At 43.7% G+C, this 27,082-nt stretch overlaps 2 protein-coding genes across 4 annotated transcripts in view; both read right to left on the reverse strand.

Moving 5' to 3' along the window:
- Positions 1-2,497, reverse strand: part of tmprss15 (transmembrane serine protease 15) — a 28,221-nt gene extending 25,724 nt beyond the window's left edge. Inside the window, exons 1-4 of one of the 2 annotated variants that reach the window (XM_085174426.1) lie at positions 1,069-2,497; positions 472-584; positions 269-393; positions 42-109 (exon numbers count right to left, since the gene is read on the reverse strand). In XM_085174426.1, coding sequence (XP_085030552.1) covers positions 42-109; positions 269-393; positions 472-583 — 305 coding nt within the window. In that variant the 5' untranslated portion in view covers position 584; positions 1,069-2,497. Of the gene's footprint in view, positions 1-41; positions 110-268; positions 394-471 lie in introns of both variants that reach the window. The other variant, XM_085174425.1, reaches the window with a different exon arrangement.
- Positions 2,498-2,616: 119 nt separating this feature from the next.
- LOC146510708 (macrophage colony-stimulating factor 1 receptor 2-like) overlaps positions 2,617-27,082 on the reverse strand; it is a 30,019-nt gene continuing 5,553 nt past the window's right edge. The window contains exons 2-22 of one of the 2 annotated variants that reach the window (XM_085174427.1): positions 11,943-12,218; positions 11,519-11,809; positions 11,287-11,423; positions 11,048-11,210; positions 9,717-10,035; positions 9,422-9,537; positions 8,467-8,575; positions 8,213-8,373; positions 8,003-8,100; positions 7,711-7,837; positions 7,379-7,483; positions 7,176-7,286; positions 6,508-6,667; positions 6,095-6,168; positions 5,452-5,540; positions 5,250-5,372; positions 4,959-5,070; positions 4,744-4,843; positions 4,548-4,674; positions 4,391-4,466; positions 2,617-3,174 (exon numbers count right to left, since the gene is read on the reverse strand). In XM_085174427.1, the coding sequence (XP_085030553.1) occupies positions 3,098-3,174; positions 4,391-4,466; positions 4,548-4,674; positions 4,744-4,843; positions 4,959-5,070; positions 5,250-5,372; positions 5,452-5,540; positions 6,095-6,168; positions 6,508-6,667; positions 7,176-7,286; positions 7,379-7,483; positions 7,711-7,837; positions 8,003-8,100; positions 8,213-8,373; positions 8,467-8,575; positions 9,422-9,537; positions 9,717-10,035; positions 11,048-11,210; positions 11,287-11,423; positions 11,519-11,809; positions 11,943-12,218 (2,951 nt within the window). In that variant the 3' untranslated portion in view covers positions 2,617-3,097. Of the gene's footprint in view, positions 3,180-4,390; positions 4,467-4,547; positions 4,675-4,743; positions 4,844-4,958; positions 5,071-5,249; positions 5,373-5,451; positions 5,541-6,094; positions 6,169-6,507; positions 6,668-7,175; positions 7,287-7,378; positions 7,484-7,710; positions 7,838-8,002; positions 8,101-8,212; positions 8,374-8,466; positions 8,576-9,421; positions 9,538-9,716; positions 10,036-11,047; positions 11,211-11,286; positions 11,424-11,518; positions 11,810-11,942; positions 12,219-27,082 lie in introns of both variants that reach the window. The other variant, XM_085174428.1, reaches the window with a different exon arrangement.

Below are 27,082 nucleotides of genomic sequence, written 5' to 3' on the forward strand. Positions count from 1 at the left end.
AACTGATCGATAAAATCAGTTGGGTCGATCAGACATCTGACCTGAAGTCCTGAACCCGACACGACTCGTACAGCTGCTGGAGCTCGCTGGTGCTGAACGCCTCAGACACCTGCCAACCAATCAGAGGTGTGTGTTATTTTTCAAGATAAAACTCAATAGCTGCTCCATGAACCTGCTGTCTTTCCACAATACACGCCACTGGCATCTGATTTTTCAGGAAAAAAGCCACTGACAACTGTTTTTTCAAAATAAAAGCCTGGGGTCTGACCAGCTGCTGCACGTCGTAGGCCAGAGATTTGAACTGCGGGCTGCTGGAGTTCTTCAACTCTTCGGAGAACACGGCTCCCTCCACGATCGCCATCCGTCCCATCAGCTGCACGGGCTTGGTGGCGCCTTTGCACACAAACAGGAACATCATCATTATAAAACTTCTGGAGTGATCAGCTGGTTCAAAGCAGACTGCGAGTTTACCTTTGGGCTTCAGGCTCAGTGATGAGACCACGGCCAGGCCGATGCAACAGATGAGCAGAAGTGACGAAACGACGATGAGGAGGATCTCCAGAGATGACAGGCGCCTCTTCATCCTGCACGATCGATACACAATCAATACTCGATCAAACCTATTGATATAATGCGAGCCACCTCTCAGAGCTCAAGTGTTTCACACTAAAAATGAAGACTTTCCTTTCAAATTAAAACTCCTGCATTTGTCCGCAGACTCACACAAAACCATTTTATTCAGACCTTGTACACACAGGAAACAGAAAACCGAGTAGCGAGCTGCGGCCTGACCCACAGAATATTACAGCATACATATACACAGAATAAGCTGCATATCACCTGTGCTGCTGTCTGCTGATGGGTTTTATTGTTTTAAACTTCCTGGCTCTCTGGTGTGATCAGCTGCCGTGTTCACTGTTTGAATGAGTGACGTTGTGACTTATTCAACTAACTTCATTCACATTGACAGTAAAGACCGAGATCTGTGTCAGATGTCAGAAACACAGATTCATGGGTATGAAGTTCCCGCGGTCACATTTTAAACTGTTTAGAGGTAAAAGATCTCACCTGCTGCAGACCTTAGATCAGCTGCTCCTTCTCTTTTTCTTCAGGCGCAACGACGACACAGTGAACATCTGACTGGAAAAGACTAACGACTCATTATCAACACGACAGCTGATGATTAATGATCAACAACACGGTGCTGTTTGGAGTGCAGAGCCAGAGGAGAAAACACACACACACGCATGCACGCACACTCACACACACAGTCTCACACACAGTCTCACACACACTCACACACGCATAGTCTCACACACACACACACACACACAGTCTCACACACACACACACACACACACACACACACACACACGCACACACATGCACACACACACACACACACACAGTCTCACACACACACACACACACAGTCTCACACACACACACACACACACACACACACACAGTCTCACACACACACACACACACAGTCTCACACACACACACACACACACAGTCCCACACACACACACACACACACACACACAGTCCCACACACACACACACACACACACACACAGTCTCACACACACACACACAAACACACACACACACACAGTGTGACCTCTGCTAACCCTGGACTCAGGCGTTCTAGGTTATTACTGTACTCCGGTTCTCTGAAGCAGAGAGGCTGCTGTGGACCTTTACAGCTTCCTCAGGCCTCAGGAGAACAACATGAACCTGCAACATGATCAGTGAAGAACAGAGCTTCATCAGTGAGACCCTGTCTGTAGGTGGATGAGATGAAATGGATGAAACAGCTGATAACATATGAAAAACTGTTTGTGTGTCCATTGTAAGAGAAAGAATGTTAATAAAGGCACAACACAAAGGAGACACTGCAGCATGACTCTTTGGAAGAGGCCAAAAGAGGCTCTGCACACCAACACCTGAAGTAGCTGAGAAGTCAGCCAGGTGGATGCTACCTAGCTGACTTCACAGCTGACCAGGAGAAGAGAGGTCAACTCTGACACAGCACCACAAAGAGCCAAAGGTCACAAACCAATGACAGGAGGAAGTTCATGCAGAGATCTGACTTTAATGACCCGCAGAGGGCTGATCCACCAATCAGCTCACAAACACTAATGAAGTTTGTAGTAGGCAGACTTCATCATCATCATCATCAGGAAACGTGTGAGGTCTGAAGGAGCTTCAGGAGTTTCTTCCTCTTGACACAGATAACTCAGAGGACGCTGACACTGGCTCCTTCCTCCTGTGACTTTATCACAGTCTAAAGTCCAGCTGCTGTAAACCTGTCAGGTAATCTACCTTAATCTGGCCCCGCCCTCGCACTTACCTGACAGCTGGAACAGAGACTCATTAATCATCAGCAAATAAAGATGTAATTAATGAAAGCGGTGTGATGAAGCTGTTCAACGACTGTTAAAGTTTTACTTTATTGTTCGTTACCTGTTCACACAATAGGCTCCGCCCATCAACACTGAACACTGTGTCTGTGCTTATCACAGGTAAAAACAGGTCAACAGAATCACTGACGGCACTCGTGTGTGTTTCCTCCTCTAGCTGCTCCTTGTGAAATCACCCAGAGCAGGTGACAGGTGAACCAAATCATCACAGAAACTTTATTGTTACACAAACATCATACGAGCATCGACAGGTTTACCACAAAATACACAGCGAGCACTCAGAATGCGCACGGAAACAGCAAACAACCCAACACGCTTAGACACGTGGCTCACGTTACACACAGCTGTGACGAGTTTCACACCAAACATTTTATTTGATAAAGAAAACAAATGAAAGCAAAACTAATTTTAGATATTTTACAGCCAGAAACATCAGAAACAGGACGGTTTGCATAAAAATGATCATCCACCGTCACGACTCGACTCTCAGCATCAGAGATAAAAAACGCCCACATCTGGAAACGTTCAATGTAAGTTTAAAAAACAGAATCAGAGTTTAAAGCTTTGATCCGCTGGTGTGACACAGAGTTTGGTTGGCGCTGCAGTTTGTCCATAAAGTTTTCAGCAGTGAGGATGAGTGTCCTCAGCCAGGAGATATGACCGGGTTCTCAGTTCTGATTGGACGAGAGGTTCAGGACAGCTGGTAGATGTTCGGCATCTTTGATTCCTTCCCCTCGTCGTCGTCCTGCTCTGAAATCGGGACATTTTATTGTGATGTCATGGTTTCATCTCAGAGTCACACACAGTTCAACCAATCAGGACAGACTGTGACTGAAATCCAGAGAGAGAGGTCAGAGGTCATGGCGTGGTCTCATCAGAGGTGAAGGTGTTTCTCACATTAAAACTCAGTCATCCTATCAAATAGTTCAACAGTCAGGTGTCATTTTACTGACACACGTGAAGGAAACTTTAGAGACCTCTCTCTCATCCCTTCATTAACCAGGAGACAGTCTGAGCAGATCTCAGATCTGCCGAATTAAAACCTGTTTGGAGCTGCATCATAATGTTCCCATAACTTTATTTATTATTATTTAGTATATTATTTAGTATATGTTTTCATGAAAGCCAAAGGAAAGCCTGGGTTCAGACTTTATTCTTATTTCTGTTTTACAGGCGCTTCAGATCCTCCACGCATGCCTTTACTGGTAATAATACACCCACAGCTCAGATTAATTTATTTATACAGGGCCAGCTCACCTCAAGCTGCTCAACCCTGGGAAGACCCAACAATCAGCTGATCCCTATCAGCTCTGAGCCTCCATGTTAGCGTCAAAACATCAGCATGACTGAGGACCACAAACACACGGCTCACGTATCACAGATAAGCCGCAGGACAGACCTGAAGCCTGGAGCACAACACCAGGGTCTGTAGTTTGAAACTCACAGCTTCTCCGAGGGTACCATGAATCCTTTATTTACCTTCTGATGGAGAAGGTGATCTGACTGAACACAGAGAGGACTGTGACATTTACTGCCTCTCTTATCATCACAGCAGTTCTTAGCTGAGCTAACATAAAAAGGGTTTTCCTAATAACCTGATACACCTGAGTCAGGTAACAACACAACGAGGCTCTGACTCACTACAAACACACACTGTTAATGATTAATGACTGCATTAATCACAACATTTCTGATCTACTTCAGTTCTACGTCTTGATTCATTCATCCAGGAAAATAAATCTCCAAAAGTTGATTCTGTTCATTGGTCTTTGGACCAATCAGGCTTTTTTCTTTAAACCTCAAAAGACGTCATTAATGCGCCCAAACTCATCTGACTGGGACTCAGCTTTTTACTCGTTAAACACTGATCACGTGATTACATCTGCACGCCAGGCGTCTATGCTTCATGATGGTTAAAGACTCTGACCCTGCAACTCTATCACAGAAACAGGTGAGCTCACCTGGCTTCTCATCCTCTCCCTTCATTGTTTCTTCTTCTTCTTCTTCTCTGCACTCGTCGATGTTCCTGTAAGTCGGCTGAGGACACAAGAAGAAGAAAGATGATGAGGCACAGCCTGTTAGACGACACAGAGGGCTCGTAGGCCCTCACATCCTCACCTGGTCGCTGTAACGTGATGACATATCATTGGTGGAAGGGAGAAGTCTGCTGATGAGCTGACCAATGGTTTTGAAGGTGGGTCTGTGGGTGGGCTCAAGGCTCCAGCAGAGCTTCATCAGCTGATACCTGCAGAGACAGGTGAGCGTCACTTTCAAAACAACTTATGAGCACTGACACGAGCATCTGTGAACTCACATCTCCGCCGGGGCGAAGTCAGGCTGCTCCATGTGGCCGCCATCTTTGATCATCTTGTAGAAGTTGGTGTCCACGGCAATGTTTGGGTATGGGCTCTTTCCTGGACAGGTGAACAGAAGACTGTCTCAGAGAATGGCTGCTGAATGTCACGTACTGCTCATCACCAGAGCTGAAATGTGACTGGCTGAGGTGGTGCGTGGTGTTGCCATGGTTACCCAGAGAGAAGATCTCCCAGAGTAAGACTCCGTAGGACCAGACGTCGCTCTGCACCGTGTAGACGCACTGAAAGATGCTCTCTGGAGCCATCCACTTCACTGGGAGGCGGGCCTGTCAAAATAAAACAGCGAGTATCAAAATAAAACATAGTGACTGTTAAAACAAACAGCAACGAGTATCAAAATAAAACACAGTGAGTGTTAAAATAAACAGCAACAAGTATCAAAATAAAACACAGTGATTGTTAAAACAAACAGCAACGAGTATCAAAATAAAATATGAACACTGACATTTCCCTGAACGATGTAACTGTCATCATTGCGAATGTCTCGGGCCAAACCGAAGTCGCAGATCTTTGCAACATGACGATCAGTCAGCAGGACATTCCTCGCTGCTACATCTCTGTGGATACACTGAACCACACAGGTGAGACGCACAGGTGAGACAATGGTGATTGTTGTGAAAAATGATCCCATGTGAGTGTTTCCTTACATTCCTGGTGGACAGGAAGTCCAGACCCTGAGACACCTGGTAGGAAAAACTCATGAGGTCACTGACTGAAAGACCATCTGTCTGCACACCTGTGAGAAAGACAGTGAGATGAGTTCTTTAATTGCCATAAATATAAATTATGTCAATTTGTTTAATTTATTGTGATTATGTATGTTATTTATTTCCTTTATTTATTGTTGTTCCTTTTTGAACATGTTACATTCTATGTTGCGCACAGGCCCCTTTAAGTGGCACTAAGGGACGTTAAGAAAGCACGTACAAAGAAGCTAAGTTGTAAGTTAAATAAGTCACAAGAAGGATTAAATAAGCTGTTTCAAAGTGAGCAGCAGCTGTAAAGAAGAGAAAAAGAAGTCTGGAAGTGCTTTGTTCAGTTTTTGTTCCTGAAGCGGACTCATGGTTGCATGTAGCCAGTGAGGTGCTTTGTTTATTGTGCATTTGTTAACTTTGGTTTAAATGTTTACTTGCAATATTTATGTTTGATCATTCAGTGCATTTATGTAATGACAGTTTGATGGTAGATTTTATGGTGGTTTGGAGGAGAAGTGTGACTGAAGAATAAATCCATCTGTGAACGAAGAACCGTGGTGCCGTGTTTTACCTGGAGGTGAGTTCAGGTTCTTACCCTGGTGTGTTTGCCCTGCACTCAGAATTGGCTGCATCTCCTGATACTCCGAGCAGCATGAGATCCCGCTGTCACTGCAACACATATTGGATGTTGCACATCAGCTGGGGTTTGAACAGGTAATGGTGAGGCTGCAATGAAACCTAACCTGAACTTCTCAACAAGCCTACCTGCCAAATACGGAATAGCCTAACCCTAGAGCGTACAGGTGTTAGAGCTGGCTGTCAGTGTGAAGCAGCGTGTTTACTTTGGTATTAACATCTGATCTGTTCTAAGTGATTCACAATCAGTAACTGTAGGTGTGCTGAGGCACACTCAGCCTTTCCTTTCCTCTAAAAGGCTGTGATGATAATAAAGTGCACAGGTGTGAGCAGCATGAAAGACAGATGCTCTGAAACTGAGAGGCGTCACACCTGCGGAGCCTGGCGTGCTGGGCTGCCACGTTCTTATAGAAAGCCTCTTCCTGTACTTCATCCACAGTCACCATGGATGCCATGATGTCCTGAGCACGACCCCGCAGGAAGTTGAGCAGGTCGCCATGGCTACAGTACTCTGTGATCATCAGCATAGGCCCTGGATAGTCAAAGGTCAGAAAACCACAAGTTGAAATGACTGTCTTTTATTCAGGCTTTTCTTTATCTTCTTTGAGTCTAACAGCTGATGTCCACGTGATAGATCCCCCAGGAACTATGCGCTTCATTTGAAGCACACTTTGGCTTAAGTTGATGAGCGGCTTATTTCCAGACTGCAGAGGACGGCAACCACACAGCAGGGAGTGCTATATTTTTAGTGTAATACAGAGCATCAGCCTTTGAGATGGAAATCAAACCAAACCTGCAGTTCCTCTGGCATCCAGCAGAAGCAGCAGTGAGTCACTCCCCATAGACTCACATGTTAAAATTTTACAGCAGAAATAAACATGTTTACAGCCTGATACACAGACGTCATAACACCTGTATGAGGGCAGATTGTTTCTATAACTCACCTGTTTTAACTGTATTCAGACCTTAAGTTTGCAAATTTTCACAATGAATCTTTGACCTACAGTCTACAATCAGTATTTACGAAACATCATCATCACCCCCATGAGTACAGGCTCCCAGCAGGTTAACGATGTTGTCATGGTAGCCGAGATGGCTGAGAATCTTGAGCTCAGACATCAAAGCCTCCCGTTCCTCCGAGTGAGCGCTTGCTGTGGACAAACAGGTGATATATTGGATCATACAACACGAACAATACAATTTGATAATGATGAGGATTGTGATTATGAAACTGCGTACTAACGTTTAAGCATCTTGACAGCGACTCTGGTGATCTTGTTGTCAGTTTCCAAACCATACGCCGTGGCCTCAACAACCTTCCCGAAAGCCCCAGAGCCCAGGATGGGACCTGAAAGACAGAAAGTCGAGAACGTGAAGAAGAAGCCGGAGAGAGGAGGGCTGAGGAGTCAGATCCTCAGTTTGAAGGTTAAAGTGAGCGTGAGCCTGATTCTGTTTGAACTTTCTTCATGTTAAAAAGGGGGTTCTCCTTTCCCACTGTCACCGAATGCTTCACATTACAACCTCCAGACGGCCATCATTGTGAATGCTCCCTGATTAAAACCCAATGTTTCGTACCGAGGCGGAGTTTGTCTCGGGGAAACTCCCACTCCTGATTGTATGGCAGCTGGGTGGGGTCAACAAAGGTGTAGTTGTTTCCATCAGTGCTTTCGATGATCTTCCAGCGGATCTCATACTTGGGTTTCTGGCAGAAGAAGAACAGCAGGTGAAGATTGTTTATTAGTCATCAAGCTGTCAGTCCAACAAGCCTCTGATAGGCTTCACCCACTCACCCACCTCCCTGCTTAGCTACAACAAAAATGACTGATCTCTGGCCTGGTGAGCTCTACAGGAGGATCAGTAAATTTACCTGTCTGCACTTGTAGAAGACGACCAATAGGAGCAGGAAGAGGACAGCGGTGGCACTCAGAACTCCAATCAGAGGCGGGGTGAAGATGATTGGATTCCCTGTAGAAAAGACGAACTCTGAGGAATCTTGATTTAAACCAGTTTGATAATGAAAGAGATCAGTTTAACTGCTACACGTCTGATTAATCCAGTTTTATTCCCCCACACTTACGATGATGGAAGACCCGCAGAGACTCTCCCATGAGGTTGGAGGCAGCACACTCCACAGTGACATCATCATCAGCTGACAGGAGGAAGTGGGACCTCACCTCCTCACCGTCCTGTGAGGTCACACTGGCCTGAGAAACCTCATTGGTAGCAATGTGTGCACACCTGTAAGAGAAGCAACATTTTTATTTTTAAAACAGCGCCTCCCTCAGGACAGATTTCACATGATTCTGCAGCCTGTAGCGCCAGCATACGTACGAGGGCTGGATGCCAGGACAGGTGAACCAGAGAATTGTGGGTAGTGGATATCCTGAGCTGTTGCATGTCAGAGTACTGTTCTCCAAAGTGACATCAGTAGTCGGAAAACCTAAAATAACAAAACTGTTTTCTCAGACTTCAGAAAAGACAAAAACAGAGGTATAAACATCAGCTGAGAGCTTCTTTTGGGATCATGTGATCAGAAGAGGATGAGAAAACAGCACAGACCATGCCATCTGGAACGTTTCAGACATTCAGCGACTTCTGTTAAAGTAGATTAGACTGCCCTCAACACCAGATATACTACTAATGTAACGGCTGGCAGGGTGAGCCGTGTGGTGTAGGAGAAAAAGGACCCAAAATGCAGGCAGTTGACTGGTGATGAGAGTGATGTTTATTTACAGAAGTGGAGCGACAGAACAGGCAGTGAGGAAAAAACCTAGACTGGGAAAACTAAATGACAAACCTAAGCATGAGACGGCGAACGGAGAACGCAGAGAGACGTGGTTACACCGAGAAACACAGACGATCCGACGACAAACAGAAGCCAACACACACTATAAATGCACACTAGGTAATGAGGAGATGACATGCAGGGGTGGACACAGCTGACACTAATGGACATGATGAGGAGTAGACCTACAAAGTAAAACCGGAAACACACAGACTGTTTTACAACAAAAAACGCAGGGACCTGAACGGAGCACAGAGGGGAGACACAGGTAGGGATAATAAACACGACAATCAACCCAATGAATTAATACAGAATCAGAATAAACACCAAACACAAGATGAAACCAAAATGAAACACAAAACGCTGGGTCAACGACTCAGGATCATGACAACTAAAAGGAGAAACTGTGTATTCAGGTGTCTTATAGTATAGCATGCGACCAGATGTCAGACAGTGAGAAGCTTGAGGTGAGGAAGAACGTGATTACAAAAGCTTTCTTACGGTAGACCTTGAGGTCGATGGTGTGTGAGCCACTGAAGAAGGAGTTAGAGAAATGAAACAAGTATTGCCCCCGATCCTCCGGACGCATGCGATGCAGCAGCAGGGTGGCTTCCGAGCTGCAACATCAAAAATACCGCCTTAAAAAATGTTTACACCATCACTACCAACTTAACAAACCCTTGTACAAACACTACCACCTCAAAGGAACACAGAATATTCCACCTAGGAAATACCACCTTAAAACACTGAGGCGCTCCTGACAATAGAGTGGGAGTAGCCTGGAGCCATTGCTCACCTGTAGCTGTTAGCAGCGTAGCTCTCCTGGTACACCGTACTGTCATTGTTGATGAGGTGTGTGGGTGTGGTCCAGCGCTGGCTTGTGATTGGAGGATAGGCCTTCAGCAGGAAGGTGAGGGCCACATCACGACCTTCGTAAACCTCCACCCTGCTGCTGCCATTAACTTTAGCGCTGCTAGCTCTGTAAGCACTAACATTAGTGATGGGTTCCAGTGACCCACCACTAACGTTAACCTGTATTTCATCTGCTGCAGACAGGTGTCCTCTGACCTGTACGTGCTCACTCGTCTGAAGGTAGATTCTCAGGTAAGGGCGTTCTGAGGAAGAGGAGAAACTGTTGGTGGATGTGTGTGACTTTGAACCTGCATTCTCATTCTAAGGCAATGAGTGTACAAACATTAGGTTAGAAACGGTGCAACCAAAATGACCAAAAGTGTTTAGAGAGGCCAGATGTCAAGAAGTGTTTTTGTAAACACGGCTATTGCCCCCTAGAAAGAACACAGGGTGATGGCACTCTGGTTCCTAGAGTATTCAAAAGTAGAATGGGAGGGAGAGCCTTCAGTTTCCAGGCCCCCAAACTTTGTTTGCTAGGGCCCACTATATTTTACAAGAATACTACCCCCCCAACCCCCGCACAAATACATCCTCCAACCACACACACACATATTTAGTTTTCAAACTCCATTGCAGTTTATTTCACACCTCAAACCTTTTGTAAACAATTAAACTAGTGCTGTCAGCGTTAATCTCGTTGAAATTACGCTAATAATAATAACCGCACTAATAACGCCATAACCGCATTAACGCGTCAAATCTCCGTTAGCAAGTTAATGCGGATCACTCCGTGTGTGGGGCTGCACGGCGTCAAAGCGTTAGCACGGTTAGCTCATTAACGCGTTGGCGCACGGGGCGATCTGTGTTAACTCGCTAGTGGAGATTTGCCACGTTAATGTGGTCATGGCGTTAACGAAATTTTAACAAGATTAACATTGACAGCACTAAATTAAACAAGTAAAAGTAAACTGCAATAAATTACAGGTTGGAATTAAATACACCACTACCTCTTTTGAAAACAGAAAAACAAACCATCTTTAATTATTTTACGTATAGTTGTTGTTTTTGTTTTGTTTCATCTTTTTTTACTGTGTAAGAATATTCAACACTGCTATCAATACATTTCTGTGCAAAATGGGTTCAAAAACATAAACAACTGTAGGATACTGTTTGTCTGTGATTTGAACCGGGGGAACAAACTGTGGCAGGATCAGTTTACTCCATTAGACATGGAAGTAGTGATGTTTTAGTTTATCAGTAAATGTCTTAACTTACCTAGCACCTTGAGCTGGATGGTTGCTGTGGCGACCCCGGCCTCGTTAATTGCCGTACACATGTACTGTCCATTGTCCGTTTGGGTGACCTCAGAGATGCTCAGAGTGCTGTTGATGTACAGCCGCCTGTTACCATAGTAACGACTTAAAGTGGCTTCGAGTTTCTGAAATAAACCAAACAACCAATCAGCACTTGGAATATTAGGACTGAAAATGCACAGGTGACCTCTGATCTCTCACCTGCTTTCTTGGGTCTGTCCAGGTAACGCTATAGAAGTGGTTGGGGTTACTGCAGAGGCAGGTAACCTCAAAACGCTCTCCTACCAGACGGACAAATTCATCCTGACTAACAGACAGGGAGGGGGGGTGGCGCAACACTGCATACAGACAGGTGAAGTCAAACAGGTAATCAGATAGGTATACAGACAGACAGGTGTATAGATAAACAAGTGTAGAGATAGACAGGTGTTACCAGGGAGCACCAGCAGGTTCACGGGCCTGGATTTGAACTGTCTGCCATCCTTCCAGCCTGAACACACGTAGCGGCCATTGAACAAAGCCTTCAGGTCTCGGATTAGGGCTCCTCTTCGAGGATCAAAGGTCACGTTCATGGCGGTTGGCAGGTTTCTCCCGTCCTCTGATTGAAGGGTGAGATTTGTTACCAAGGGGTCAGTCAGTAGACACTTGAACAGGAAGTCCTCACCCTCCTTGAGATTGGGGATGCCATGAGGGGTTTCAAACACTTTGGAGAGATCTGCTGAGTCTGAGAGAGGGGGATTATGGAAAACTGGAGGTCATTCTATGAATGAGTTCAGTCTGGTCACATTTATATTAAAAGTATAAGGAACAACCAATATCACTAACTAAAGGAACTTCAGGAGGACTACTGATCTTACCTGTGACATACAGGTGGATCCAGCTGTTCAGGTGCGCCAGGCTCTCGTTGGTGTATCTGCAGGTGTATGTTCCAGTGTGCCTGGGTGTAGCACGTTTGACCTCCACAGGGTCTGGTAGGTTGCCCCGATACACCAGTGGAAATGCAGTGCTGGTCCAGTGAACTGACCCGTTACCATGGCAACTGAGGCTGAAATCGGTGCCAGCAGTAAGAACTCGATCAGATTTACTTGGAAGGAAGTCAGAATTTAGACGGATCGATGGTGGATCAGGAGGTTCTGAAACAAATAGAAAGACACCTGAACCCATCAAACACAGCGGTCACAGAGCACACACCTGAATATACCTGAATAGTACAGGGTGGGCCATTTATATGGGTACCCCGTAATAAAATGGGAATGGTTGGTGATGTTAAAGTTCTGTTTGTGGCACATTAGTATATGTGAGGGGGCAAACTCCTCAAGATGGGTGGTGACCATGGTGGCCATTTAGAAGTCGGCCATCTTGGATGCAACTTTTGTTTTTTCAATAGGAAGAGGGCCATGTGACACATCAAACTTATTGGTAATGTCACAAGAAAAACAATGGTGTGCTTGGTTTCAACGTAACTTTATTCTTTCATGAGTTATTTACAGGTTTATCTTTGTTCACAGCCATTGACATGTCGAAGAGGTTAACACGTGAGGAGCGGATCGAAATTGTGTTGATATCTGGTGAACGCAGTGTAAATAACCCTGAATGCCTTTATTTAGTTCCTTGCACCTTATTTTGGCACTCATCGCTGTTTTCTACTACCAACATCCTGTTCGGGTGTAGAAGCTTTTATTTTGATGGGACGATTTCCTGTAAAACTGTTTTTGGCGCAGTTTTCAGCGGCAGTCGCGGGAGTTTTGAAATGTGATGGCTTAACAGAGCCTATGGAGATTTCTTTTGTCATTAGCAACCCCCTTGATAGAGGCACAACGTATGGTTATGATATAAATAAGGACACGTTTAAATGTTTTTGTGACAGTTGCTACATTTGTTAAATGTTACGTTGAAACGAACTTTATGTTATAAGGTTTACGATTGTAAGAGTGTGAATTTTTTTTGCTTACACGCTGTTTCTATGTATACCTCCCCAGCTCTTACGGTGAGATTGATGGTTTACTGCCATTAAACCTTCAAAACGTCATCAGTAAAGTGCCATCCGCTATTGGTCTGACACTAACCCACATTGGATGGATCCTCCAAGACTGTTGGAACAACAAAAGTGATGGTTTGGTGTGGTGCACAACGATAGTGGGTCCATTCTTCATCAATGGAAACCTCAAGGCCACTGGATGTTTGAAATTGCTACATGATGATGTGTTTCCCTCTTTGTGCACTGAAGCTGGCACGTTCCCTGAGTTTTTCCAGCAAGATGGTGCACCACCACATTATGGGTGCAGGTCCGAGCATTCCTAGATGAACAGTTTCCTGGAAAGTGGATTGGTTGTCGTGGGCCAGTTGAATGGCCCCCAAGGTCAGATCAGGCTGACCCCCTTAGACTTTTATCTTTGGGGTCATCTGAAGGCAATTGTCTATGGTGTGAAGATACGAGATGTGCAGCACCTGAAACTACGGATACCGGATGCCTGTGCTGGCATTTCTCCTGCAGTGTTGCTATCAGTGTGTGAAGAGTGGGAGAAGAGGGTTGCATTGACAATCCAACACAATGGGCAGCACATTGAACACATTTTATAAGTGGTCAGAAACTTGTAAATAACTCATGAATGAATAAAGTTACACTGAAACCAAGCACACCATTGTTTTTCTTGTGACATTACCAATAAGTCTGATGTGTCACATGGCCCTCTTCCTATTGAAAAAACAAAAGTTGTATCCAAGATGGCTGACTTCTAAATGGCCACCATGGTCACCACCCATCTTGAGGAGTTTGCCCCCTCACATATACTAATGTGCCACAAACAGGACTTTAACATCACCAACCATTCCCATGTTATTACGGTGTATCCATATAAATGGCCCACCCTGTACAACTGTAATTACCCTTAACCTGTAATTTTCAATTTTGTATATTTATATTAATCTGTAAATTAGCAACTTTTGTACATATCTTTACATAAACACCTTGATTTTGCATACTCTGTATATATTATTACTGTGACAGTGTTGAAACCACTTGCACTTTAAACTCTGATTACACCCACATATAAGCACTGTTTTACTTATTTATTACTTTCTTTTTAGTTGTGTGAAGGGAACCTGCAAAGTAAGAATTTCATTCCTCTGCATAACCATCTGTGTTTTGTGGTGTACATGACAATAACTTTTTCAATCTTGAATCAGAGCTGAGTCACCTGATTGGACCTTTGTGTCTTTTAAGAGACTGGCCACCCAGCCGGTGAGTTTGGACACTAACACTTCCAGTCCGCGGTTTGTTTGAAAACAGAGTTCCAGTCCTGACATTCGCCAAACACAGATGAGGAAATACAGATGCCTTAGACAGTCGATACTGAAATGAACACGCAACTTCTGTGAAACATCATTTACAGCTCGGGGATGGGAACAGCAGAGCTTACGGATTCCACGTGGATTTATCCCTAATCCTTTATTGGTCAGATTTTGTGTGTCAGCTCCCATAACCTGGAACATCTAGCTCTGTGTCACTGTGTCACATTCACGTAGTTTTTCATTGGTGAGACGAACGCGCTACGGTTTGATGAGTTATGTGTATAAACTGACCTGCTTGACATTAACATGCAAATAAAACCAGAGTGAAACCCTGAGAAACGTTTATGAGACGACGATGCACTTCTGAGTCTCTTCAGGGCGGGCAGATGTTACAGATGTTAGCAACATCAGTTTAAAGTGGGTCTCAATAAAAGTACAAACACTGAGAAGAGGATACAACACAACTTTATTTAAAATCATAGAGGAAACCACTGAAATCATCTGATTTAACACACAGGAGGTCTGTTAGCTGACTGATCCACTGATTAACTGACAGCAGGTTTGTTAGAGCGTTACTGGTTAATATGTGATGTTGTTCAGCTAGAACAAAAATCAAAGTCATTTGTTGTTTGATAGGACTCTTATTGGCTGGTTAACAATGTGTAATTTCATCAGAAAAGATGATATCACAAAGGGTCAGAGAATCTCATTTGCTGGCGGGCTTCTTGGTGGTCTCCTGCAGGTGTGTGGCGATGCGAGATGTCTGCAGCAGTAAAGCTTGATGGTTTTCAACCAGCAGGCTCTGGTGACGAGCCAGGTTCTGCAGATCCTGGATCTGCTGCAACCCCTGAGACATGCAGACAAGGTTAGACTGATCTCCTCAGCAGATATTGAGATGAAAAATGGCTAATCAACGCTTCTGAATGACTTAATCTGGGTGGCTCTTTGCATACTCGGTCTGTAAATCTTAAACAATGCAGAACCAGAACTTCCAGCACTCAGACAAGCTGTATTAATTTAAACTAATATTAATAAGAATGCATCTGAACTAAATCTGAGATATACTCATCTAAAATCAGCTAAACCTGAGTTAAAACTGTGATGACGTATCTGTAAAAATCCTTGGCTAAACTTATGATATACCGAACGTGTGCTGATCTCATCTCAAATAAACTCAACTACATTAAGTCCAAGATAAATTTAACTAAAGCCGGGCTAAAGCTGGACTCGCCTGAGTTCCCAGGGTGCCAAGCTGATCGACCACCTGGGCCTGCTGTTTGGCCGCCTCCGTCTGGATCTGGACCAGTTGGGTCAGCAGATTCAGGACCTCCTTCCTCCACGTGTCCTCATGTTGCTGAGTCTGGATTAACTCCAGCAGTCTTGAGGTGGAGCCCGGACCGGCAGGGTCAGTGTCTGATTGGCCAGGAGACTGGGCTGCGCCCATCATGATACCAGCGGGTGGGATGTCATGGAGATCACCTGGAGTGAAGACGCCTGAAGTCAAAACTTCAGTTTTTTTGTAGAGCAATCCTATTCCTGTGACTTTCAAAATAAAAGCCCTATTTTATTAAAAGTTAAAGTGTGAGGAAAAGTTGGAGGACACGCTGCTCTTCCTGTGATGACCCCCCCGACACTACACCATTTATTTTCAACCGGAACATTTTCCCGTTTGAGTGCAGCTAGCTGAACAGCAAACAGCCACTTACTGGTAAAGACGAAGTGGTCAGTATATCCTGGTTTAACATGAACTCGCTGCTGCAGCACTACAGTGATGGCCATTCACTGGTGTTTTGTTTCAGTGTCCTTATTTTCCTCTGAGGTATCAATTCTGTCACTAATAACAAGAGGTGGGCAGAATCTTACTTTACTCGTTATTCAAGTAACGAGTAAAGTAAGATTCAAGATTCAAAGCGCTTATTGTCCTTGTGTACAAAGAAAAGCATTTGTCTGTACAATAAAATTCTCTGCTGTCCACACACAGATACCGGTTAATATGTACAATAGGACTAGGACAGATAAAATACAAATAGTATAAATAAATAAATGGAGACAAAAAATTGAAGTATTAAAAAGATTTGTGTGCAAAAAGAGCTATGTAAGGCATTACTATTGCAAAAAAGTAATTAGATTACTATTTTTTTCCCCCATAAGAGCACTGCGTTACTGCGTTACTAAACCGGGATTTTGTTAGTGATAGTGTCTCATAACAATGACGTACAAGCATGTGACGTTTGTGGCAGCAACAGACGTGTGCAGATCAACAATGGATAATATGGCGTGCAGAGAGAGTACGACCGTGCAGCGTTTAAAGCGATGAGAGAAGTGTATAAAGTGTGTAGTGAGGGGTTTTACAGCCTTAAAAAGTAAACATTGCAGATTTCACATATCGCAAGTTATTTTTAGAATGTAACTCCCGCGATATACGAGGGGTCACTGTAATCACATTCTGAGCGGTTCATCTTTGTACAACCTTTATAACTCAAAGTGTGAAAGAAGTATCTACATAAAATGCTAAAAGTGAATAAACCACACAAAACAATGTCCACACTTTTAAGCAGAGAAAGTTTGATTGTTCACAACTTCATTTTTATCAAATGTAGCAAAACCAAAAACACAATGCAGAACAATGAATGTGATCAGTGCCGTGACACAGGCACAGCCTCGGGGCTGTTTCCTGCACAGGTGTGTTCCCAGACCCTGACTCATCCTGGTCTCCGACCCAAACACCACCGACACCACCCAGAGACTCAAAACAAAACTGAGCGGCGAGTGAAACAGGACGTGAAGCCGAGGCCCGCGGTCACATGATTTACACGAACATCACCTGCTCGCCGTCACGAACATAGCCTCATGTCCACAGCCTCACGTCCACCGCACGTTACAGACCATAGTAATTATAATTCAGCACTGATGATTTTACACATCTGTATCACACCTGTGACCCAAGAACAATGCAGGTATTCAGGCTGGAACAAAGACTGTTGTGTGTGTGTGTGTGTGTGTGTGTGTGTGTGTAGATTCCACTTCATACTGCATGCCTCATTCACAGCAACACTTTCTCCTATGCTCGCTAACACTCACACTGATACTCTGATGGAGGCATTGGAGCAACTCAAGGCTCATATCTTGTCCAAAGATATTTGGTGTGCAGACTGGAGGGAGCCAGGGATCGACCCACCGTTCTGCTCAGTAGATGACCTGCTCTACGTCCTGAGCTACAGCCACCCTGTAGCTGTGTGTGTGTGTTCTGTGACTGTTTGTCAAGTTTCAGGTTAACATCTGTTTGTGCCTTTCAGTGCTGATGGAGTTTTTCCAGATGTGCTGCTTAGATTTTCTCCGTGTGTTTTACAGCCTGACAGTGTACACCACCTCAGCTCTGCTCATTTAATCTGACACTCAGGTGTCAGAATATTAGGAACACGCCCTGATCCAGCAGCTCCGGCCTGCTGGATCAGGGCGTGTTCCTAATATTCTGTCCTGATAATCGAGCGGCGCTCTGATCGATAAACAAAGAAGGACATTTGTCAAGCTTCATGTGACAGTTGGAGACTCACATCATCGAGTTTCACAATCAGAGCGAAAAAACAAGAAGTGAAACTTTGAGCGTGTGTGTGCGTGTCTGTTCGTGTGTGTGTGTGTGTGCGTGTCTGTTCGTGTGTGTGCGTGTCTGTTCGTGTGTGTGCGTGTCTGTTCGTGTGTGTGCGTGTCTGTTCGTGTGTGTGCGTGGGTGTTTGTGTGTGCGTATGTGTGTGTCTGTTTGTGTGTGTGTGTGTGCGTGGCTGTGTGTCTGTATCTGTTTGTGTGTGTTTGTTTTCTCCTCTGGCTCTGAACTCTGAACAGCGCCAGTGTTATTGATCATTAGTGTAATTATCAGCTGTCGTTTTGATAATGAGTCATTATTCATCCAGCTGGATAAAAGCTGATCACAGATCAGATTTACAGTCAGATGGTGTGTGTGTGTGTGCGTGTGTGTGTGTGTGCGTGTGTGTGTGTGTGTGTGTGTGTGTGAGAGAAGGTCAACACACACACACACAGTAAAAGCTAACCCTGACAGGAAGTAGAATCCTTCCTGAAGTCTGCTGGTAAAAGTGTTTTTAAACCACACCAACATCCACAGATTGGGCAACTCCAGAGTTTCTGCAGATGGTGTCTCACCCCCCCCCCCCACCACCACTCCCACCACCACCCCCACCACCATCATCACCGCTAACAAAGTTGGATTCCGTTCTTACACCAAACAGCTTAAAGCAGTGTAAAGCAGCTCTGCACTGAGCGCGCTCTGTAACATGAAATCATTTTGTTTTTCCTCGAGGTTGGAGCAGCCCCTCCTCTCTGGTATAAATGATTGGACTGGTTTTACTGGTTTCCTGATCTGAATGTTTCACTGAGCCTCAGCTCTGAGGACTCGCAGACTTCCTTTAAACCGCTTCTTCACACTGGCTTTTCTTACTTCGATGTGATGTCATCATTTTACCATCGACGGCTTGCTCTTGACGTTTCTCTTTACTTTGATCCTATTTAGTCACCAGCTGTCGTTAAAGGCGACGTGTAAATTATTTTTACAGGCTGTGCCCCACCTTCGTCTGACTATGATGACGCTCCACAGGTGAGCTCGGCAGGTATGGAAATAGCTGTGCAGTTTGCCGGAGCTCACCCCCACTGGGCAGATACATTTGTGCAGGTGATGAAGAGCACACGCTGCCTGCTCTTTTAAACCCCACTGCAGAAACAATAATGATGCCTGTTGCCTAGCAACCTGCGCCATCTTATATTAAAGAATACAAACTGATCACAAACAAGCAGCTGCAGCGGAGATGACACCTGACGAACTTTTTATCAAATTTTTTGTCACATTGAAATGAATGGACCACACTACAAGTGTGGTTGCCAGTTTAGCTCAGCAGGGTGAGCCATGTTTTAGCTCAGTGAGATGAGCCGCCGTTCGGAGAGTGAGAGGGTTCGAATCTTGCCCATGCCCATTTCTTTTCAACAGACAGTTCAACCTTTCACCTCTTTTCAGCAGAAAATTCTGCTTCTTCATCTCTTTTCAGCAAATTCCACTACACGGCATTCACACTGCATTTTCACAGGAAAAGCAGCTTTTTCTAGTTTACTTTGACTTTCTTTTGTTGGTTTTTGTTTATTTTTCTTGTGATTAGTTTTGGTTTTATTTGCTTATTTTTTGTAATGTAGCTGAATTTCTTATTGTGTGAGTCTTTTTGTTGGTTGTTTAGATTTATTATACTCTTTTATTTATTTACTTCTTTTCTGAAGTAAAGTTAAGTTTACATTGGTGTTCTAGTTTAGATTGGTTTATTTGTTTTTTAACCTTTACCTTACTTTGAGCTGTTCTTACTTCATTTCAGTTGAATTGTAGCGTTTGCTTTCATACTTTAATTTACTCCATGTTGTTTGTGTTAGTTTTCATTTACTTCAGTCTCGTTTAGTTTACTTTTTAAAAAATTGTTAGCTTGCTTTTGCATAATGATTTGTTTTTAACTGTGGTTCATGTTTACGTTGCTTTTGTTTAACCTTTTGTTACTTTAGATTTCTTTGACTCTTTTTAGTGCAGTCTAGTTTTAAAAGACCTCAGCAGCTTTCACTGCATCTGAAACTTGGTACCTGCACCGGGCCTCTTGTTTCAGGAACAGAAAGTTGGGTGTTTGTCAGAGAATTAAAATCAAACACGTCAAACTGAACTGTCTCTTATTTATTTATTTATTTATTTTTATGGTCACATTCATGTTACCGGTGACTGATCAAAGACTTCTTACATCAGTGAGTTTGAATAAGATTTAAAGGGAAAAACACAAGTTTGTTCCATGAAGACCTGACGGAGGCCGCCGTCCTCTCAGAGCTACGAGAAGGTCAGGAGAGTTTGTGTGGACGCACAAATGAGCGAGGCTGAATCACAGACGCTCCAGTGAGCCTGACAGCAGACACACAAACGTCAGAAACACAAACACACAAACGTCAGACACACAAACGTCAGAAACACAAATGTCACACACACAAACACACAAACGTCAGAAACACAAACGTCACACACAAACACACACACAAACACACAAACGTCAGAAACACAAACGTCAGAAACACAAACACACAAACGTCAGAAAAACCAACGTCACACACAAACACACAAACGTCAGAAACACAAACACACAAATGTCAGAAACACAAATGTAACACACACAAACACACAAACGTCAGAAACACAAACGTCACACACAGACACACAAACGTCAGAAACACAAACGTCACACACAAACACACAAACGTCAGAAACACAGACACACAAACGTCAGAAACACAAAGGTCACACACCCAACGTCACACACACAAAATCACAAACGTCAGACACACAAACACACAAACGTCAGACACACAAACGTCAGAAAAACAAACGTCAGAAACACAAAAGTCACACACACAACGTCAGACACACAAACTTCAGACACACAAACGTCAGACACAAACTTCAGACAAACAAACATCAGAAATATAGACTTCGGACACACAAACGTCAGACACACAAACTTCAGACACACAAACCTCAGACACACAAACGTCAGACACACAAACTTCAGACACACAAACCTCAGACACACAAACATCAGAAATATAGACTTCGGACACACATACGTCAGACACGCAAACATCACACACACAAACTTCACACACGCAAATATCACACACACAAAGACAAACAGATACACAAAGTCAGACACACAGACACACAAACGTCAGAAACATAGACACACAAACATCAGAAACACAAAGGTCACACACCCAAAGTCAGACACACAAACACACAAATGTCAGAGACACAAACGTCAGAAACACAAACGTCAGACACACAAACGTCACACACACAACGTCAGACACACAAACACACAAACGTCAGACACACAAACTGCAGACACACAAAGTTCAGACACACAAACGCCAGAAACACAAATGTAACACACAAACACACAAACGTCAGACACAAACATCAGAAACACAAATGTAACACACAAACACACAAACGTCAGAAACACAGACACACAAACGTCAGAAACACAAAGGTTACACACCCAACGTCACACACACAAACACACAAACGTCAGAAACACAAACACACAAATGTCAGAAACACAAATGTAACACAGGCCAACACACAAATGTCAGAAACACAAACGTCACACACAGACACACAAACGTCAGAAACACAAATGTAACACACACAAACGTCAGAAACACAAACGTCACACACAAACACACAAACGTCAGAAACACAGACACACAAACGTCAGAAACACAAAGGTCACTCACCCAACGTCAGACACACAAACACACAAACGTCAGACACACAAACACACAAACGTCAGACACACAAACGTCAGAAACACAAACACACAAACGTCAGACACACTAACTTCAGACACACAAACCTCAGACACACAAACATCAGAAATATAGACTTCGGACACACAAACGTCAGACACACAAACTTCAGACACACAAACCTCAGAAACACAAACGTCAGACACACAAACTTCAGACACACAAACCTCAGACACACAAACATCAGAAATATAGACTTCGGACACACATACGTCAGACACGCAAACATCACACACACAAACGTCACACACGCAAATATCACACACACAAAGACAAACAGATACACAAAGTCAGACACACAGACACACAAACGTCAGAAACACAGACACACGAACATCAGAAACACAAAGGTCACACACCCAACGTCAGACACACAAACACACAAACGTCAGACACACAAACGTCAGAAACACAAACGTCACACACACAACGTCAGACACACAAACACACAAACATCAGACACACAAACTTCAGACACACAAACGTCAGAAACACAAACGTCACACACACAAACACACAGATGTCAGACACAGAAACATCAGAAACACAAATGTAACACAGAAACACACAAACGCCAGACACAAACATCAGAAAAACAAATGTAACACACAAACACACAAACGTCAGAAACACAGACACACAAACGTCAGAAACCCAAAGATCACACACCCAACGTCACACACACAAACACACAAACGTCAGAAACCCAAAGGTCACACACCCAACGTCAGACACCCAAACACACAAACGTACAAACGTCAGACACACAAACGTCAGAAACACAAACGTCACACACACAACGTCAGACACACAAACACACAAACGTCAGACACACTAACTTCAGACACACAAACCTCAGACACACAAACCTCAGACACACAAACATCAGAAATATAGACTTCGGACACACAAACGTCAGACACACAAACTTCAGACACACAAACCTCAGACACACAAACATCACAAACACAAACCTCAGACACACAAACATCACACACACATACGTCAGACACGCAAACATCACACACACAAACGTCACACACGCAAATATCACACACACAAAGACAAACAGATACACAAAGTCAGACACACAAACACACAAACGTCAGACACACAAATGTCAGACACACAAACGTCAGAAACACAAACGTCACACACATCGTCAGACACACAAAGGTCAGACACACAAACTTCAGACACAAAAACGTCAGAAACACAAACGTCAGAAACACAAACGTCACACACACAACGTCAGACACACAAACACACAAACGTCAGACACACAAACTTCAGACACACAAACTTCAGACACACAAACATCAGACACACAAACATCAGAAATATAGACTTCGGACACACAAACGTCAGACACACAAACTTCAGACACACAAACCTCAGACACACAAACATCACAAACACAAACCTCAGACACACAACCATTACACACACATACGTCAGACACGCAAACATCACACACACAAACGTCACACACGCAAATATCACACACAAAAAGACAAACAGATACACAAAGTCAGACACACAGACACACAAACGTCAGAAACACAGACACACAAACATCAGAAACACAAAGGTCCCACACCCAACGTCAGACACACAAACACACAAACGTCAGAAACACAAATGTCAGACACACAAACGTCAGACACACAAACTTCAGACACAAAAACGTCAGAAACACAAACGTCAGAAACACAAACGTCACACACACAACGTCAGACACACAAACACACAAACGTCAGACACAGAAACGTCAGAAACACAAACGTCACACACACAAACGTCAGACACACAAACTTCAGACACACAAACGTCAGAAACACAAACGTCAGAAACACAAACGTCAGACACACAACGTCAGACACACAAACACACAAACATCATACACATAACATCAGACACACAAACTTCAGAAACACAAACGTCAGAAACACAAACGTCAGAAACACAACCGTCATACACAAACGTCACACACACAAACACACAAACGTCAGACACACAAACTTCAGACACACAAACTTCAAACACACAAACATCAGAAATATAGACTTCGGACACACAAACCTTAGACACACAAACTTCAGACACACAAACGTTAGACACACAAACTTCAGACACACAAACCTCAGACACACAAACATCAGAAACACAAACTTCAGACACACAAAGTTCAGACACACAAACACACAAAGGTCAGACACACAAACTTCAGAAACACAAACTTCAGACACACGACCGTCAGACACATGAACGTCAGACACACAAACGTCAGACACACAAACATCACACACGCAAAGACAAACAGGTCAGCTACACAGACACACCAACATCAGACACACAAACTTCAGAAACACAAACTTCAGACACACAAACATCAGAAACACAAAGGTCCCACACCCAACGTCAGACACACAAATGTCAGAAACACAAACGTCAGAAACACAAACGTCACACACACAACGTCAGACACACAAACGTCAGACACACAAACTTCAGACACACAAACGTCAGAAACACAAACGTCAGAAACACAAACGTCACACACACAACGTCAGACACACAAACATACAAACGTCAGACACACAAACTTCAGACACACAAACATCAGAAATATAGACTTCGGACACACAAACCTCAGACACACAAACTTCAGAAACACAAACTTCAGACACACGAACGTCAGACACACAAACCTCAGACACACAAAGTTCAGACACACAAACACACAAACGTCAGACACACAAACACACAAACGTCAGAAACACAGACACACAAACATCAGAAACACAAAGGTCACACACCCAACGTCAGACACACAAACACACAAACGTCAGACACAGAAACATCAGAAACACAAACGTCAGACACACAACGTCAGACACACAAACACACAAACGTCAGACAAACAAACGTCAGACAAACAAACGTCAGACACACAAACTTCAGACACACAAACGTCAGAAACACAAACGTCATACACACAACGTCAGACACACAAACACACAAACGTCAGACACACAAACTTCAGACACACAAACTTCAGACACACAAACATCAGAAATATAGACTTCGGACACACAAACCTCAGACACACAAACATCAGAAATATAGACTTCGGACACACAAACCTCAGACACACAAACACACAGATGTCAGGAACACAAACGTCACACACACAAACACACAGATGTCAGACACAAACATCAGAAAAACAAATGTAACACACAAACACACAAACGTCAGAAACACAGACACACAAACGTCAGAAACCCAAAGATCACACACCCAACGTCACACACACAAACACACAAATGTCAGAAACCCAAAGGTCACACACCCAACGTCAGACACACAAACACACAAACGTACAAACGTCAGACACACAAACGTCAGAAACACAAACGTCACACACACAACGTCAGACACACAAACACACAAACGTCAGACACACTAACTTCAGACACACAAACCTCAGACACACAAACCTCAGACACACAAACATCAGAAATATAGACTTCGGACACACAAACGTCAGACACACAAACTTCAGACACACAAACCTCAGACACACAAACATCACAAACCTCAGACACACAAACATCAAACACATATACGTCAGACACGCAAACATCACACACACAAACGTCACACACGCAAATATCACACACACAAAGACAAACAGATACACAAAGTCAGACACACAAACACACAAACGTCAGACACACAAATGTCAGACACACAAACGTCAGAAACACAAACGTCACACACATCGTCAGACACACAAACGTCAGACACACAAACATCAGACACAAAAACGTCAGAAACACAAACGTCAGAAACAAAAACGTCACTCACACAACGTCAGACACACAAACACACAAACGTCAGACACACAAACTTCAGACACACAAACTTCAGACACACAAACATCAGACACACAAACATCAGAAATATAGACTTCGGACACACAAACGTCAGACACACAAACTTCAGACACACAAACCTCAGACACACAAACATCACAAACACAAACCTCAGACACACAACCATCACACACACATACGTCAGACACGCAAACATCACACACACAAACGTCACACACGCAAATATCACACACACAAAGACAAACAGATACACAAAGTCAGACACACAGACACACAAACGTCAGAAACACAGACACGCAAACATCAGAAACACAAAGGTCCCACACCCAACGTCAGACACACAAACACACAAACGTCAGAAACACAAATGTCAGACACACAAACGTCAGACACACAAACTTCAGACACAAAAACGTCAGAAACACAAACGTCAGAAACACAAACGTCACACACACAACGTCAGACACACAAACACACAAACGTCAGACACAGAAACATCAGAAACACAAACGTCACACACACACAAACGTCAGACACACAAACTTCAGACACACAAACGTCAGAAACACAAACGTCATACAGACAACGTCAGACACACAAACACACAAACGTCATACACATAACGTCAGACACACAAACCTCAGACACATAAACATCAGAAACACAAACGTCAGAAACACAACCGTCATACACAAACGTCACACACACAAACACACAAACGTCAGACACACAAACTTCAGACACACAAACTTCAGACACACAAACATCAGAAATATAGACTTCGGACACACAAACCTTAGACACACAAACTTCAGACACACAAACGTCAGACACACAAACTTCAGACACACAAACCTCAGACACACAAACATCAGAAACACAAACTTCAGACACACAAAGTTAAGACACACAAACACACAAAGGTCAGACACACAAACTTCAGAAACACAAACTTCAGACACACGACCGTCAGACACACGAACGTCAGACACACAAACGTCAGACACACAAACATCACACACGCAAAGACAAACAGGTCAGCTACACAGACACACCAACATCAGACACACAAACTTCAGAAACACAAACTTCAGACACACAAACATCAGAAACACAAAGGTCCCACACCCAACGTCAGACACACAAATGTCAGAAACACAAACGTCAGAAACACAAACGTCACACACACAACGTCAGACACACAAACGTCAGACACACAAACTTCAGACACACAAACGTCAGAAACACAAACGTCAGAAACACAAACGTCACACACACAACGTCAGACACACAAACATACAAACGTCAGACACACAAACTTCAGACACACAAACATCAGAAATATAGACTTCGGACACACAAACCTCAGACACACAAACTTCAGAAACACAAACTTCAGACACACGAACGTCAGA

The sequence above is a fragment of the Neolamprologus multifasciatus genome, chromosome 10, assembly GCF_963576455.1.
Source record: "Neolamprologus multifasciatus chromosome 10, fNeoMul1.2, whole genome shotgun sequence".
Classification (NCBI taxonomy): Eukaryota; Metazoa; Chordata; class Actinopteri; order Cichliformes; family Cichlidae; genus Neolamprologus; species Neolamprologus multifasciatus.